Source organism: Triticum aestivum, chromosome 3B, assembly GCF_018294505.1.
Source record: "Triticum aestivum cultivar Chinese Spring chromosome 3B, IWGSC CS RefSeq v2.1, whole genome shotgun sequence".
Lineage (NCBI taxonomy): Eukaryota > Viridiplantae > Streptophyta > Magnoliopsida > Poales > Poaceae > Triticum > Triticum aestivum.
The window spans coordinates 110,926,487-110,944,405 of record NC_057801.1 but is presented as its reverse complement, the minus strand read 5'-3'; the positions used below and the strand labels follow the sequence as shown (position 1 = coordinate 110,944,405).

The window sequence follows — 17,919 nt, the reverse complement described above, 5'->3', positions numbered from 1 at the left end:
TGCTAGCGTCTCTCTTGAGTTGTGCAACACTAGCGTTTTTCGTGGACTCCACATTTTGTGCTCATTCCTTGGTTGCACGACCCCATTTATCTATCCGTGTATGTGTTTCCGTGTGCCATTTATTGCTATTGGTCTACTTGTTTCACTTGTGAATTTGTGAATCTCTTTCAACATTATTGACTCTTGCTAACATTTTGCATCAAATTTTTTGTGCCACTATCCTCACTGAGCTCCACCATAAGCTTTACTTGATAGGTGAGTGAACAAGTATGGTACCAATTCCACTATTCTTTCATTTCACATTGAGTGAAAAGGGATACATCCTCAACTTTGGGAAAATGTAACTTGGTATTGTTTATCTCATTTCCTACTCATCTTTGCTCGAGTCTTGTGATGGATAGACAAAGCACACCTCCTTCGGTCTACAACAACAACGACAAGTTCGATGCCATGAAAAACAACTTGGACGCCAAAATGGATGCTCAATTGGAGGAGATCAAAGCCCTCATCAAGGCCTACAAGCGGTCTTCCTCATCTTCGAGAAGACGCTCAAGTGCACATACTTCCGAGCTACCATCTCTGGCTAGATCACATTGGCATTAACACCACCACCGACAAGAACATGAAGGTCAACAGCTCAACAGCAACAACCGCTCAATGACTTCACTATCTCCCTTGGCATCTTCGCCAAGCGACTTCAAGGCATCTTCGCCTACGGACATACATCTTCGCCTACAAGCATCTCAACACTACACTCAAGAGAAGCTCCCCAAGCTCAAGTAAGTGGCTTCCATGCACTACTAGGGAAAACCTTATACACAGAATGTTACCAGTAGCGCTGTACAAAATCAAACGCTACTGCTACTTAGTCGCAGCGCGTGTAAAATAACCGCGCTACTGCTATGACTTTAGCAGTAGCGCGTACTAGCAAAAATCGCTACTGCTATGTTTGAACTGGGCGCACATGGCTAGCCCAACCTAGCACTAGCGCGTATATTGGCCCGGCGCTACTGCTACTCTCCTTAGCTGTAGCGCGCTTACGTGTAAGGCGCTACTGCTAACGGAAATAAAATAAAGTGAAAACAAGTAGAAAAGTAAATGAAAATGAAAGAAATAGAAAAAGGAGAAAGGAAAAAATAAAATGTAAAGAAAAATAAAAGAAAAAGGGAAAAAAGGAGAAAGGAATATCAGTAGCGCGTTTCCAAAAACGCGTTGTAGCTAACTTAGCTATAGCGCGTTTTCGGAAACGCGCTACCATTACGTTTCACTTAAACAACGGTCCCCCCCCCCCGCCCCCTGGCCGCCACACTTCTCCCCTAAATCCCTCGCCCTCGCCGCCGTCTCCCCAATTCGCCATCGCCCCACTTCGCCGCCGTCTCCTGCCAGCGTGGACGCCCACAACCTCACCGTCTCACCCCGAGGCCGTCGTCATCCTCACCGCCGCCGCCCGAGGCCGCCCTCAGCCTCACCGCCGCCGCCCGATCGAGGCCGCCCTCGACGTCACCGTCCGCGCCCTCCACCTCACCACCGCCCGAGCCCGCCCAGGACCGCCATTGGCCGTGCTCGAGCCCGCCCTCTCTGCCCTGCCTCCGTCACCGAGCACCTCCCCGCCATCGTCTCTCCCCTCTTTGTAAGTCCCCCACCCCTCCCCCCACTCCTCTCTCTCTGAATTTTAGAGAAAAAATTAGTAGAGCAAAAGTTTGTTTATAGCAAAAAATTTAGTTTAGAGCAAAGGATGTTAAGTAGTAGATGTTAGAGCAAAAATTAGTTTAGAGCAAAAAAATTGGTTTACAACAAAAGTTAGTTAGGGCAGTAGAGTTTAATTAGGGTAGATGCTGCTTGTATAGTATATAGTGATACTAGTATATGTTAATTAGGTTAGGGCAATAGTACTAGTAGATGTTAATTAGATGTTTTTCAGTTAGGGCACTAGAGTTTTGCTAGGTTAATTAGGTCAGTAGTGCTGCTAGTAGTAGTGGTACAGTAGGTTAATTATGTGATGTTAAATGAATAACCTAAATGAATGAAATTAGTAGTTAACTGAATTTTTTTCTTTTCATCATTATAGAGCACTAAAGTTAACTGAATTTTGTTCTATTAGTAGTTAAATGAATTTTGTTCTGCATTTTGTTTTTGAATTAGCTTGTGAAATTTGGACATGTGGTTGCTCGTGTATATTTGGACATGTGTTGCGGTGTCGAAGAGGGATATTTGAACATTGTTTCCAGGGAATGATGCTGAGTGGCCTATGTTTTGCAGGAATGTTGATTCATTTCTGTTCCGGCAAATTTCAGGTTCTCGATTTGTCCACTTTTTAGCAAAGATCATGCCGAAATTTTCCATGAATTTCGGCATGACTTGTGCTACAAACTAGGACATATCGAGTGCCCGGGATTTGCCGCACCAGGAAGGAGTCAACATTCCTACAAAACAATAGTCCTTTTTATGTCATTATTCATTTTATTAGGTCTAGAATTAATTGACTAGATTTAATCATAGGAAACATGGCTAGCAACGATGAAGGACAGGGTTCTGGTGATTGCGACGACGTCTACCGGGCAGCAAACGAATTTTTTAGCCTTAGCGACAATCAACAGATGTTGTTGCTAGGCCCACCAGTGGCATCGGGGACTGAGACCGACACGCAGACCGGTGCTGAGACTGAGACCGGCGCTGAGATTCAGACCGGCATCGAGACCGGCGCTGAGACCGGTGCTGCCTCGGGGAGCGGAGCCGGTGTAGAACCGAAAGCAAAGAGGCAACGGCTTCCTAACAAACTCAGGACTACTAGACTGGTGGTCACGGAGGTGGACGACGGCAATTTTGAGCCAAAGGCACCCGAGGAAGCGCGCGCGTGCTACGGCAATCAAATAGGCTGCATCATACAGACAACCGCCACCATCAACGATGAGAAACTAAAGAAGATAGAAAATATGAGGAGCTCCCTCCTAAAGAAGTTTCACCAGATATTCTTGTTCCCGGGCCGGAATGAGAAGGATTATGAAGATCCAGACAAGGACCCGGCAATGAATAAGATAAACAAACACGCCATGACCAAGTTTAGCGATGCGTTGGCCGCCTGGAAAAATTGAGTGAAAGCAAAGATCAACGACGGGGAACCCTACTCCGAGATTGTAAAGGATAATCCGACAATCACGGAAGAGCAGTTTCAAATATTCAAGGAGGCTTGCGAGGCCGAAGCTGCCAAAAAAGTCTAAGTACATGAAGGGGCTTAAAAAGAGGAACATTGGGAGCCACCACCTCGGAAGCCGTGGTTACGGCGGAAAGAGGTCCAAATGGGCCAAGGAGGACACGGAAGCCGCAAGTCTGGGCATCCCAGACCCCTTGGCGGATTTCACCGTCCCACAGGAGCGTGACGTCCTGAGGACCCGGCACCGTTGGGACCCAGTGAAGAAGGTTTACGAGACAACACCGGTCATTACGGAGTTCATGAGACTGCTGGTAATTTTAGTTTCTGATCAATTCGACTGCACACATTAGTCATATTTGTAAATGATCCTTGTGCCTTTTGCAGAGAGAGCAGCACCGGATTGCGGCCAAAAGCGACTCGCCGTCTGAGGCATTGGCGAGGCCCAAGTGGGACACTCCATTCAACCGGGTGTTGAACATATTGAAACAACAACCGGTGGATACTCGACCGTCGTATGGACGCGTGCATGGTGTCGGAGACGGCGCCACGTGGAAGAAGTACTACCGTGAGACCACGGAGGAGAGAAAGGAAAGACAGAGGTTAACTGAAGAAAGCATCGACAAGAAGGTTGAGATTGTGGTTGACAAGAAATCATCTCAGACAGTCGCAACAGCGGTAGTTGCCGCAAAACAGGCGATTGCAGGTATATCTACTTCCTTGGTGACGGGCGTTTACACTTGGACAAGGCAAAATCCAAAAAAAATGCAGAGGACTTTCCCCTTGCTGACTTCTTGGGAGCACCTGCTCCCGCACCGGCTCCCGTACCTGCTCCCGCACCGGCTCCCGCACCGGCTCCCGTACCTGCTCCCGCACCGGCTCCCGCACCTGCTCCCGCACCGGCTCCCACACCAGACGTGCTCGGTGGTGCCTCCTCTTTGGCTGAGCTCGACGCCCTCACAGTATCTGTCACACCGGCCCCCTTCAATATAAATGTATAATCTCCCATTTTCGTTGCCTTTCGGATGTCTCACGTCGCAGACTTTTCTTTGCAGGCCGACGAAACCCCGTGCACCATATTGTACACCATCGGTGAATAGAAGGTGGACGTGGGGAAGGGGATGATAATGGAGCCGAAGGAACCATTGTTCCACGGTCGGTCGATCCCCCCAAACGTCTTCAAGGTTTCCGTGGCCAGTGTCAAACTGGGCCACGAGAATTTGCCTCCTCTAATACTAGTGGGGGATGACGACGAGACCCCGCGGCGGCTTGGTGATTGTTGCAATGGGTGGGTCCTGTTGTGGCTAAAGAGTCTGCTTCGTCTAGAGGCGGGCGGGAGCACACCCACGAGCACGCAGCCTCAGCAAGGTAGGAACATCAACACCCCACCTACCCAATTAGCGTCGGGTGTCGGGTTGGGTGATAGCGGACGGGGTAAGCAGGTGGATCCATTAGTCGCTGATGACATCGCCATGGATGAGGATGAGGATGATGATGACGCTGAACAATATGTCTATACTGGTGCCTCCTCAGGGTTTGAGCGTCATGAGTTGGTGCCTGAATTACCGTATCAACGTATTATTGACGACCATCCGGTGGTAAAGAAGTCTAGGAAGAGAGCGAGGAAAGGCAAAAAAACTGATTCTATGATCCAGCTGCCTCAGCAGCCTCGGCTTCAGGACCGTGTAGATATCCCCGATGCGGATAAATGGCATATCCCCGGTCGACCAATCCTACCTGAAACAGCGCTACGGGCCAGATTCGGCGATCTAAGGAGACTTCATGATGATGTGCTGCGGGTAGAGAAAGGCCTCATTGCCTCGAAAGATCCAGGATACCCACTCTATGTGGTTAACGTTCCGCGGCAAATGTCGTACGTCGATGGCTTCCCTGCAGATAAGTTCTTCCTCTGATTCGATTACATATTCGACATGTTTCACGTGAAGAAGCTGGATTTTACGTTTGTCCGCCTTTATGCCTTGCACATGAACTACATCATTGGGGTTGAGCAGATACGTTTTATCTGTGTCGCTGACCCGTACTACATGCACGAGGGCTTCTTGGGAGTCCGTGCACAGCATCGTGAATACGCGAGGGATTACATCGTCAGTTTCATGCTCGCCAATAAGGACAAGGAGGCGATTCTCGTGCCTTATCATCCCGTGTAAGTCATCCGTGCTGCTATCCTTCCTTCGATTTTAATAATTCATTTGCATGGTGGAGGCTAATTAATTTGAGGTGTACTTATTTTGCGCAGCGGCGGGCGCGCCGTCCTCATCATCCTCTACCCCCGATTCTCCCATGCTTTTTACTTGGACTCGTCGAAGAACATTCACAAAAAGGATTACACCCACATCAAAGATGTTCTCGACAGTGCTATGTTTTACTACCAAGCAAGGGGTGGAGAGGTTAGGGACAAGAAGGGAAGGGGCGGCAGGGCCTCCTTCAGCCATAAGACCGACTTCTGCTACATCCATCAACCGAACGATTCTCTTAATGATGGATTCTATGTCCTACACCACATGAAGGAGTACAGACGGGATCACCAGAACCTTCACATGGCACCTAGATCTGGCGATGCCCAAATTCTGCAATGGGCAAAGGACATAGGAGATATCGAGGATCATCGACTTCGAGCTGAGTTATGTAACATCCAGCGCGAACTTGCCCAAATCATCATGAACGAGGTCGTCGGAAAAACAGGGATGTTCCATGCAGAAGGACAAATATCGCGGGAACACGTCCGAACATGGATAGCCTCTCAGCGTCTCGACATGAAGCCTTTCACTAAGCTCGATGACTATCTCCCTGACATGGATGGATGGCACGACATGATGGAGTGATTGTCGATATATGACAATGTGTCCGTTTAGTCCATACTTTCTTTTATGACAAAACTTTGAGTTATGCACGGTGAAACTTTATTTGTGATGTAATTAAACCGTCCTCCTCCTCGACTAGCGAAAATCACTCTAGTTAGGTCATTTTGGGTACGATGAACTTTGTTATTTATGCTTATGATATGTTGTTTCTATTTTTGCCAAGTCTGTCTCTTTCTGTTGCTCAACTATATATGTTGCATATCATCGACTCATGTGACGATGCAGGTGCATAGATCATAGATGGCGAAGAAGTGCTACGCCAGGAGTATATATACGACAAGTGGCCGGAGTGTCAGGCCCAGGTGTACCGGTTTTCGGTTTCCGAGCGACACGTAGTACTTAGTTTAGGTTCACGCTAATGCGAGAGAGGGATACGAACTCATGTACTCAAAGTGATAGCTATTCTCGCGTATATCATTGTTTAGATGGATGACGATGTATTTGCAAGTAATCGAGACTTGTATCGCTATTTTCGAGATTGATGACGAGAGACCACTTTGTGTTGGATGATGATTATGATGATGACATGATTTGATGAGACTAATTGTATGTATATGCTATGATTACATTTGTATGTGGATGATATGCTAAAGATTATTGTATAAAGCCTATTCAAATACAAAACAAATAAAAAACAAATATGCAGGAAAAAAACAAATAAAACTAGTAGTAGCGAGGGGGGAATTTAGCAGTAGCGCCGACTTACTAGTAGCGCTTCCTGCTAAACAGCGCTGCAGATAATATCAGTAGCGCCCTTTTCCAAAGAGTGCTACAGCTATTCATCAGTAGCAGTAGTGTGGGTCAACAAGCGCTACTGCTATACATTAGCTGTAGCGCCTTATTAGTAGCGCCGGTACCCGCGCTACTGAGAGGGCCAAAACCCGCGCCGCTGCTAGGCCTTTCCCTAGTAGTGATGAGCTACTACGACCTCGACACCGACCACGCGATTCCTTTCTATGGGACTCAAGAACCCGAGGAGTATCTCGAGTGGGAGCGCTTGATGGACGAGTACCTCATGCTACATCAAGTTCCTCTTGAAGATCAAGTCAAGTCTGCCACAACAAACTTCCACGACTACGCGTCGACATGGTGGCTTCACACACCTTCGGAGAGCTACGACATGAGTTGGCCCAAGACGAAGAGAGCTATGCGACGAGAGTTCATTCCTCCCACCTATACGGAATAAATTCTACGCCAATTGGAGAACACCATCCAAGGATCCAAGTCCATTGACGTGTACTTCAAGGAGATGAAGAATGCCTTGCGACGAGCCGGTGTGGACAACCCCATTTCGATGAAGTTCCACTTCATGATGAGATTGCACAACGACATCTCCACGACTATCTTCCTCAAGAATTTCAAGTCCCTAGATGAAAACTACATTGGTGCTCTCAAGGCGGAACAAGAACTCATGAAGGCCAAGGCTTCTCCACCCCAAGCACACTTCTCGAAGACCAATCTCCAAGATGGTGAGCATGAGGCTAGTACCACCAAGATGTCCAAGCCCGATGAGCTCCAAGACGATGCTCCCAAGTTTGACTTCACCGCCATTCCTCTTTGTGGCATTGATGGTGCCAAGTCTACTTTGACTCTTTTTCAAGACGGTGCGGCGATGACTACGACTATGGAGCCATTTGAGGACCAAGCTTTGGAGGCAAGCGACATGGTGACGAGCAAGGATGATGCTTCCATCTTTGGAGGTGAGAGTGATGATGTGCCATCTTCGGCCTTCATCCACAGTGATGGTGATGAGATGATTGAGCATGGGATTTTCCCTTCGGTCATGGAGGAGAGTGATGATGTGCCATCTTCGGCCTTCATCCACAGCGACGGCAATTAGATGGTTGGGTATTTCACCTCGACCACGACAACATATGATGACTTGAGTGACTTGTGCCACCATATTGAGAGTGAGAGCGACTTAACCACTAGCCCCATATATGATGAGTTGCCCCAATTCCCATGTGAGGAGAGCCACAACCCCCACCACTTGAGTGAGATGAGCGACTCCACCATATGTAACTTTGAGTGCACCTATTTTGAGTGAGTGAGTGAGCCACCACATAGAGAGTGTGTGATAGTTGATAGGGCATGTGAGGCCACTATGATTTCAATGACTTAACCTCTACTTCTATTGTGTCTTCTCATTTGGTGCTAGGTCCCATCTATGAGCACGCACCAATTCGTGATGACTTCGTCCTCCCTTTGGACAAGACGATGGCCATGGTGAAATATGATGAACCCCCACATGGTTCCATCAAGATGAAGATGACCACCATTTGGTCTTTCCCACCTCACCTACACCACTTGAGTGGAATGGGTAACTTAGGTGAAGGTGATGCTCTAGTCCCACTAGTGGACATTCTTGACATTGATTGCTTGCATGATGTTGATCCACCTAGTAGCATGCTTCATGCTAGTATGATTTCCCCATGCGATGATTTTCCCATTTATGATGAGTATCATGATTCTCATGTGGAGTCTATTAGTTGTGATGCCATGTTACATAGGATTTCTTGTGACAATTCTTTAGGTCACATCATGTTTGACAATCCGCTTGACTTGTCATATGCTATGCATGAGATCAACCATATGTCATATTTGCAATCTCATCGTAGTGACTATGCATATGCCATCAAAATAAAATGAATTTGCACATATGGCATAGATGACAATCCCATGGTTATTGGCATTTGTTTTTCTTGCGATGATATTGATATGCTCCCTTTGCAACATTTATCTCATATGCCATCTCATGACCACCTAGCTTCGGATATGCATTGTTTTGGATGTTGTCCATTTTCTCCATATGATTTTTCCAATATTGCTCATGAGGAGACCCCCATAGTTTCCTCATACATGTTAGGATATTTTGATCCATCTCATCCATTGCATGATCGCACTAATACTTGTGTGCACAATATGCTTCCCATGAATGATAATGCTATTGTTGTGCCATATACTTGCACGTGCAATTTGTGTCCCCATCGTGTTATACACAGTAACTATTCTTTCATGATGGATGACATGTTCTTATACCATGCATCAAATTTCTTTGAGCGATGCTTATCTTGTGCTAACTCACATGTGCACATACACATCATGATGGATGACGTGTACATTTACCACGCACACAATTTTTTTGGTTTGTGTCTTTTTTGTGTAGGTACCCATGAATACTTGTGAACCTCACAATCCCATGAGTTGACAAAACGAGCTCTAGATAGCAATGATGACTTGGGATCCCATGGATTGTCTTTCCCACCGCTCTCTTTGCACAAAGACTTCGCGCATTTCTTCTACATGGCCCTCACATGGTTATGGGTTATTGTCCATTACATATTCGATGCCCATCTTGCCATGTTCACTTTGCATGATATGCTTATTCCTATGCCCTTGTCATGCATTAGTGACCCATGCTTTGCATTACACATGATGATTGATTCTCGTACTTGTATGTGTATTTGCACGCTTGGTGGAGATATTGCTTGTCATTGCCATGTTCCATTTATGCCCCATTCCTACGATGATACTATGATCTTGCTTTGTGCTCGTGCTTGCGATATGTCATGTGCATTGCCTATATCTATTATTTGCTCACATGACATGATTACCATGATTTTTTCTAGTATGTTGCATCTTCACACTACTAGCTTGCACGACTTGATTGCTATGATTGCTTGCCTTGTTGCATCACCCATGACTCATACTTTCTCATTTCATGCGGTTGATGACAACCATTACCATGCTTTGCACATGATTCATATTGCTTCTTCTCATATATCTCCATATGTTGCCTCTTTCATGCTCTATGATTTGCCATCTATTGAGTGCAACAATGAATTTTTAGCCTTGCTAATGAGATTGCCCCCATATCATTCTCACATACGATTGGAGATTTTGACATATTTCTTGTGAAGCATGCTTGTCCTCCTTTTTTGCACCATATGCATCGTGCCATGAACATAAAGATTGTTGCATCATATTTTATGCCCATCTTGCCATGATGGATGATGTGTTTATCTACCACGCGTGTATGTTCTTTGTTTTGTTGTGTGCATGTGTAGGATACTTGGACTTCGTGTCGACTTCCACTTCACATGAGTTGACCATTCGAGCTCTTGAGAGCGAGCCTCATACATTCTACCACGACTCGCTTTACCGCATTTTCTTGCGCTTCAGCATTGTGAAGAACACACAAGGACATGCCTTCAAGGTGACATCTTTCTTGAGCATGGATATCGCGAATCATACTACTTGTGTTGCTTGTACCATGCTTATTGGCCATCTTGGACCACTTGATTGCGCACATGTTAGAGATCTATCTTCGACTTGTCATTTACACGTTTCCATGCATCATGACATATATACCTTGTGTGTTACATCCAATTCTTGGATTAGTTGCCCCTATCATATGTTTGGTTGCAACAATGTCATTTCTTCACATATGGCATGTCCCATTGCTTGTCACATGATTGTCTTGATTACCTCACACATGATGAACAATTGCTCTTTCTATTGTGTTAAGATCCACACTATATTCACTACACCCTATGCACGTTATGCTTGGATTGTCTTGCACTTGACCCATGTGTTTAGACACTTAATTTTATTTGGTGATTCTTATGCCCACCATAGACCTTTCATTGAGCAATTTGTGAATGCTTGCTATGACCTTGTGGTATTGCATCACTACCTCACAATTGCATACTTGTCCCCATGATATCTTTGCTTGTGCTCGATTGATGTGCTCACATGCCATGTCACAATCCTTTGTCATGACATATGCTATGCTTGATAACAACACTTGCTGGGTGAATCACCTCTTGAATGCTTGGTTTTGCACTAACGCTAACCACATTTGTTTTTCCAAGTGTTTGTTGTCCTTGATCCTTTTGAAGAAATCACAAAATGGTGAGACATTGGAGAGTGCCCATTTCGAGCTTCAAGATGACGAGTACTTGGTGAATGTCCACTTTTACACGGCAAGGCCACTTATTTCCCATGGTGATTTGGTTTTTGATCCGGGTCGGATCTTTCCCGGGGGGAGATGATGTGGAGCATCCTACGGACATCACCATGTCTAGAGTCAGTTTGGCAAGTGACACATGCGACCTCTACTTCACATACATAAAGGTGAATCATCTCCTTTACCCATGTTCACTTGACCCCTTCGAGGATGGTATACTACTTGACACTCCACTCTTGTGCATGCATAGGTATTACCGAAGCTTCATGGATGACGAGGAGGAGTGCAAGCACCAAGGAACACCTACACCATCCGCGAGGGAAGCGTGGAAGCGAAGACGAAAGAAGACGGAGCTGCGGAGCCTACAGCGGTCGAACGTCTGACACTCTACAGCGCCTAGACAACCGACGTCCACCGAACGACCGACGCGCCCTCGACTAGCAACAGACCAAGCCTACAGCGGTCGGATGACCGACGAGACACCTGACGTCCGACGAGTCCTAGCGACCGGACGAGCGACACCGACCGGACGTTCGGCGCCACCTATCCAGACAAGAAAGTCAGCCTTCTGACGCGCGCAGGACGACCGATCTCCCACGAGTCGTCAGACATCCGACACCGACCGGACGTCTGACACTGCCTGTGCACAGCCAGGCCTTTGGCCTTGTATCCCTCTCCACTTACCCCTTCATGGCTTAGATTATAAATAGACCGTCCCCTTCTCCTTTCTAGGGTTAGCAAATATGATAGCCCATTTGTATGTGAGTTTTGCTCCTACCTACCTCTACTCTTGAGAGAGAGAGAGACTACCACTCCCATGAAGTTCAAGACCTCCATGTGAGAAGATCCTGCGGGATATCATGAAGACCCCTCACGGGAAGATCCGTCTAGGATATCATCAAGACCTCCTCATGGAGATGAAATTTACCTTGTATCTTTTCTGTTGTTGTTCATGTACCTTGTGGATCTTGTGTGTTTGATTATCTAGTGGATGTGTGATTGGACTTGTTCTTGAGTGTTTCCCCTTGTGATTTTTTTCCGTTCTTCCCCGTGTTCATCGTGTTCTTCGTGTTCTTCAAGGGAATCCACTCCAATCATTAAAGATCGGCGTACATTGGGTTAGCCCCGTATCACTTTTCATCGGGAGGGGTCTGACGTACCACAAAACGGGTGAAGCGGACTTCTGTTCAACCACCTACATTTGAAATGGGGTCCTTTTCATCGGGAGGGGTATGATGTACCACAAAACTGATGAAGTGAACTTCTGTTCAACCGCCCATGGTCGAAATAGGGTCCTGTTCATGGGGATGGGTGTGACATACCGCAAAACTGGACTCCATGGTCTACTGTTCATCCACTGTCGACTTCCTCTAGCCTCCACGGGCTAGTGTTCATCCACGTCTACTTCTTCCAGCCTCCACGGGCCCCTGTTCATCTACCCCTAATTGGCTGGGGTGTGGCGTACCGCGGCACGCCCTCGTCTGGTCCTGTTCATCCAGCGCCAACCGCCTACTATCACGGGGTCCTGTTCATCCACACCACCAGCTGGGGTGGGGCGTACGAGCGAGCGGCAGCAACGATAACTATTCATCCACAGCCAACCAACCGGCTAGGTCAACTCACCATGTCTCGCGCAAGGGGCTCGATCGATGAAAATCTCAAACTCGTTTTACGTGTATCGCGCGCATGGCATCAACGAGCACTGTTCATCGAGAGGCAACCAACCGGCTAGGTCATCAACTCACGTCTCACGCAGGAGCTCGATGCAACACATGCATCAATTGATCGGCTTTCGCAAGCAGCATCGAAAGGATTGATCGCTCAGGTTCAGTTAGCAGCGAAGGGATCGATCGGCTTCAGTTAGCGGCGAAGAAATCACTCGGGTTCAGTTACCAGGGAAGTGATCGATCGGCTTCAGTTAGCAGCGTAGAAATCGCTCGGGTTCAGTTACCAGCGAAGGGATCGATCGACTTCAGTACATAGCTAGCTAGTGGGATCGATAACTCGTGTTTAGTATGCAGTATGAGGCATCGATCGATCGCTCGGGTTCAGTTAGCGGACACGGCTCGCACACCCGCGCGCGTACAATAGAAACGCGCAAACCGCTGCATCGCTCGGGCACGACAACCCACCGTATACCGGCGGGAACTCCCTCAAAAATTTCTCGCCTGACTTCTACCACGATTTTTTAAGTCATGAACGGCCCAAAGAATGTCGTGCAGGTCCACCTTCGGCCCGCCCAGGATGAAAGGCCTATTTTCTGTTATAATTTTTTTAATAGAAGTAGGAGCCCACTACATCTATGATCAAACGTGTTTTTGTCATAATTATTGTCATAGAAGTGTCATATCCATGACAGAAAAAATTTCCGTTCGGACCATAATGTCACGTAAGTGTCTTTTTTTGTAGTGATCATACCGGGGGTCCTATTTGGCTACGTTGGTGGAAGTAGTCCTCCACGATTCTGATATCTTCGCATTGTACATAAGAGTCTTCGTATAATCTGTCTGGGCCGTCCAATGTGGCAAAGGATGAAACCCCAGGAAACCGACATGGTGAGGAACCCATCAGACCAGACACAATCAAGGATGCTCCGATGTGCAACTATGTCGCCAACACGCGCAACTATAACATGGAGTACTATCTTGCTGATGATATCTATGTTCCATGGGCGATGTTTGTGAAGATTATACACAACCGCTATGATAGAAAATAATGGCTCTTTGCACAAATGTAAGAAGGTGCTAGGAATAATGGGAAGAGGGCATTCGTTCTGAATGTTTCAAACTCGTTGGGTCTGATATTTGAAAGATGGACCGGCGCTGTACAGGGGCGTAGGTTTGCCCGGTCGTCGGTCGATTCTAGATGCTCGGAGAGGCACCCAACCAAGGGAGGGCCTGCATGCAAGAGGAGGGGAGGGAGAGGAGGCCGTTCGGGGTGGTGGTGGTGGCTGCTTCTGGTCCCGGCTCGGCCTCCTGCGGCGGTGGCAGGCGGTGGTAGCGGTAACGCACTGGAGTTGCACGCAAGGGGACAAACAGTGCATGCTGCGGCCGGCCCGTTGCAATTGCCCAGTCCAAAACAAACCCCGCCTCCGCCTGACACCTCTGCGCGCAGACCGGCCAGCTGCTGCCCGCCTACGTAACCCGGCTCTGCCAAGGGTCCCCACGCTGTCAGGCAGCCGGACGGTGCTCTCTGGGGCTGGGCTGTGGCCGCTGGGTCTTGCTTGCGCCTGCGTTGCCGGCCTGCCGCTGCATGCGACACGCCTCCGTCTCCCTCCCTCGATCGGACTCGAGATTTGACCATTTGTTGGCGTGTCCACGGGATCGATCATGAAGCGTCTTCCTTCAATTCATCAACCTGCGTGCATGCAGGTTTTGCACCAAGGAGGCAATGGCAATGACCCATCGGTGTGCAGGGCCCACCCGTTTCAGACTTCAGAGTGTAGAACACGCCTGCTGCAGCTATCAAGATGTAGGCCAACATGTAGTAGCTCATGCAGCCCACCGTTCCAAGCGTAGGCTAGGGTGCCTCGTCATGCATCTCCATTAAACTGCGGCCGAGGAAGGTTATCGACGGTGTGAAAAGAACACTCATAGACCGATGTGTTGAAATAATGAAACCCTATGCCTAGCTTGTTGATGATGGCAAAACATGAGGAGGATTGTTCACCAAGGCATCCCGCAATTTCGCAGCGTGTGACTCACCTGACCTGACCAGACACGACCCGTTTGACGCAGACCGTGGCACCACTCCTGGTAGTCAATAGAGCTAGCGCTGCTACTGCACAGCTAGGAGTAGCCTCGATCCAGCCGACATGTACCGATCAACATGGGTCTGGATTCATCGCTCCGTGCAGCTGCAACGAAAGTTCACCAACAGTCAAGAGGAAGAAACTTGCCATGCACACTTGTACATTGATCCATGTGCGTTTCTACGAGAAATAAAACGGAATGGGGTTAAAAATAGTAACTACGCAGAAAGAGTAAGCTTTTGTAATTCTACACAAGAAGAGTAACCAGATGTTTCGTGTTTGTGCTATACACATTATTGCAACCTACTACATGAATGATCAACGTTAATTTGTCCTGCATACTCCTACGTACGAGCTGCTTGGCAATGCCCGGTCCCCAGAGCCAGACCGAACCACGCAGAGGAGAGGATAGAGAGAGATGAACAGGAGAGGGAATCAAACGGTGCAGGGAGGGTCAGATAGATAGGTCAGGGCTGCAGCAAGATGCCCAGCCGCATGCAGCAGCAGCCAGATGCCACCTCTCGTCTTTGACTGGAGTCTCTGAGATGCTGAGCACCGCCGGTCGGCACGGCAGGGCGAGCAACGGATCGCCCGTCCGGGACAAACCACAGCCTTTTCGCTCGCCGCTGCTGCGCGCTTGTCCGTTTCCCCAGAATAGAAGTCTCAAACCCCCACTCCTGTTCAAACTGCCCTCCGCCTGCCACCCCACCCCACTAGAGCCGCTGCTTCCCGTCGTACTCCCACTGTCGTCCTGCACCGCCACCCCCACCCCCACCCCCACCCCACCACTTTCATTGTCTTCTTCCTGCTTCCCCCGCTACATATTGGCGCGCCTTCCCGCGGCTTCCTCTTGCAAGCTTACAAGAAAGCGAGAGCTCGATCCATCGTCCAGCTTAGGTTGTTCAGGTTTCTTGGAGCGATGGTTCGCATTACTGCCATGGACCAGCTGGAGGCGGAGGAGGTGGTCGTCAGGGCGCCGGCGCCCACGGCGGCGTCCGGCGGGGTGAGGAGGGCCGGGGAGCCGGAGAGGCTGGCGCAGTGCCCCTGCCCGCGCTGCGAGTCCACCGACACCAAGTTCTGCTACTACAACAACTACAACCTCTCGCAGCCGCGCCACTTCTGCAAGGGCTGCCGCCGCTACTGGACGCGCGGGGGCGCGCTCCGCAACGTGCCCGTCGGCGGCGCCACGCGCAAGCCCAACGGCAGCCCCGCCGGCGTCCGCCGCAAGCGCCCATCCCACTCCCACTCCAACTCCCACCACGCCGCCTCCTCTCAGGCCGCGCCGGTCGTCCCGCTCTCGGTCTCCGCGCCCGCGCCGCTCCCGCTGCCGCTGCTCCCGCCGCCGCAGCCGCAGCCGCAGCAGTACGAGCTGACCTTCCTGCCGCCGTCCCTTTCGGCGGTGGACCCCGACCGCCGCCTGCTCGACCTCGGCGGCAGCTTCAGCTCCCTGCTCGCGCCGCCCGCCCCGCTGCTGCCCAACTTCGCCACCAGCTTCGTGTTTGGCGGCGCCGGCGCGGGGATGGCGATGGCACACGCTCACGTCCCTGCTCTGCCGCAGCCGGCGCCGGTGGTGTCGCAGGCGCTGCCGGAGAGCTTCTGGGGCATGGGGTGGCCGGACCTGTCCATCTAGTCTCCTTCAACCTCCCCACCGGCCGGCGTGCGCATCGCCAAGATCATGGATGGCGACGGCCAAGCTCTAATCGATCTAGCATTTTCTTTCCTTTAATTAGGTGCATGTTCAGTTGACGGTAGCTTTGTTAGTGTTACTACTGCATCCGTCCATCCATCCATCCTCCATGGTTATCTTTTTGAGAGCTTTCGAAGCGGTCTTGATCAATCAGTCAGAGCTAGCGATAAGTATTTTGTTAGTTGGGTTCGTTCAGGAGAAATGGTGTGGTTATGAGAGTCAATCTGAGGATGGTGGTGAAGATATTCATGTTAATCCGTGTGTTTTGTATCCGCGACTGTATGCAGTCTGCTGATGGTACCAAGCGTAGAACTGAAACTGATGGAACGATGTTAGCTTATTCACGTTGAAATGCAAAATCTTGATTCTTTGTGATTTCATTAGTTGAATTTATACCAATTATTTGGCCCTATTACTTTGTCGATGCGATTTTGCAGCTCTAGATTTGACAATTTGCTCAAGATTTTCCAACGGTTCACGTTAGATTAACTAACTCTGTTTTCGGATCAATGGCACGACGTACAGTGTGTTTTGGTATTGCTTTCTTTTGCCGTTCTTCCCCTTTCCTGCGCAAAAGAAATCTTTGAGGTACCAGATCTACGAGGATTGAGGACCATCTATATTTGGGGAAGGTATCGCCAGCAGCAAAAATTAGTGCTCCACTGTTTGTCCATTTCCAGCACGCGAAGCCTATTTGGGAACCCTTCTGGCCAGCCCATGTGCGGGTTGGGACGCCTACTGTTTTTTTTAATAATTCGGGATATCAAGAAGTTCTAAATTTCAAAAAAGTTTCAAATTTTGAAACAAAATATTCATGAATTCAAAAAATGTTCATGGTTTAAGAAAATGTGCATGAATTTAAAAGATGTTAAAATTTTAAAAAATGTTCAGGATTTAAGAGAATGTTCATGGAGTTTTTTAAAATGTTCACAAACTTCAAAAGGTTCATCATTTTACAAAAGCGTGAATTTAAAACATGTTCATCATTCAAAAAAGATTAGGATTTGAAAATATACTCATGAATTCAAAAAATGTTCATGATTTAAGAGAATGTTCACAAATTTTAAAAATGTTCACAATTTTGAAAAATCATGAATTTAAAAATATTCCAAGGAAATGTTCATGATTTTTAAAATGTGTCATAAAATAAAAATATTTTTGGAAATTGAGAAAACAAGAATAAAAATACAAAATAGAGAAGAAAAGAACAAACAAAAGGAAAACAGAAAAGGAAACGTAAAAGAAAGAGGGAAAAATGAAAAGAAAATGAAAGAAAAATAAAGAAAACAAAACAAACTAGTAGAGTGGACCTTCCCAAAACCAGTTGGGATAAAACCCAGAAATGGCCGGCCTATACAACATCAGCGCTGCGAGGGGGGGGGGGGTACGTGCGTGGTCGCTAACTTGGTGTCTACTTCCTCTCGCTTTCCTTTTCTTCTCATGGGTTCTCCCTTTCTTATCTTGAAAAGGGGAGTCATCACC

At 48.2% G+C, this 17,919-nt stretch overlaps 1 protein-coding gene across 1 annotated transcript; it reads left to right on the top strand.

The window, feature by feature from the left end:
- Nucleotides 1-15,687: 15,687 nt before the first annotated feature.
- On the top strand, nt 15,688-16,787 carry LOC123064986 (dof zinc finger protein DOF3.1). Its single transcript, XM_044488364.1, has one exon. It carries the CDS (start codon nt 15,688-15,690, stop codon nt 16,378-16,380), a length of 693 nt encoding a protein of 230 aa, XP_044344299.1. The 3' UTR covers nt 16,381-16,787.
- The last annotated feature ends 1,132 nt before the right edge of the window (nt 16,788-17,919 follow it).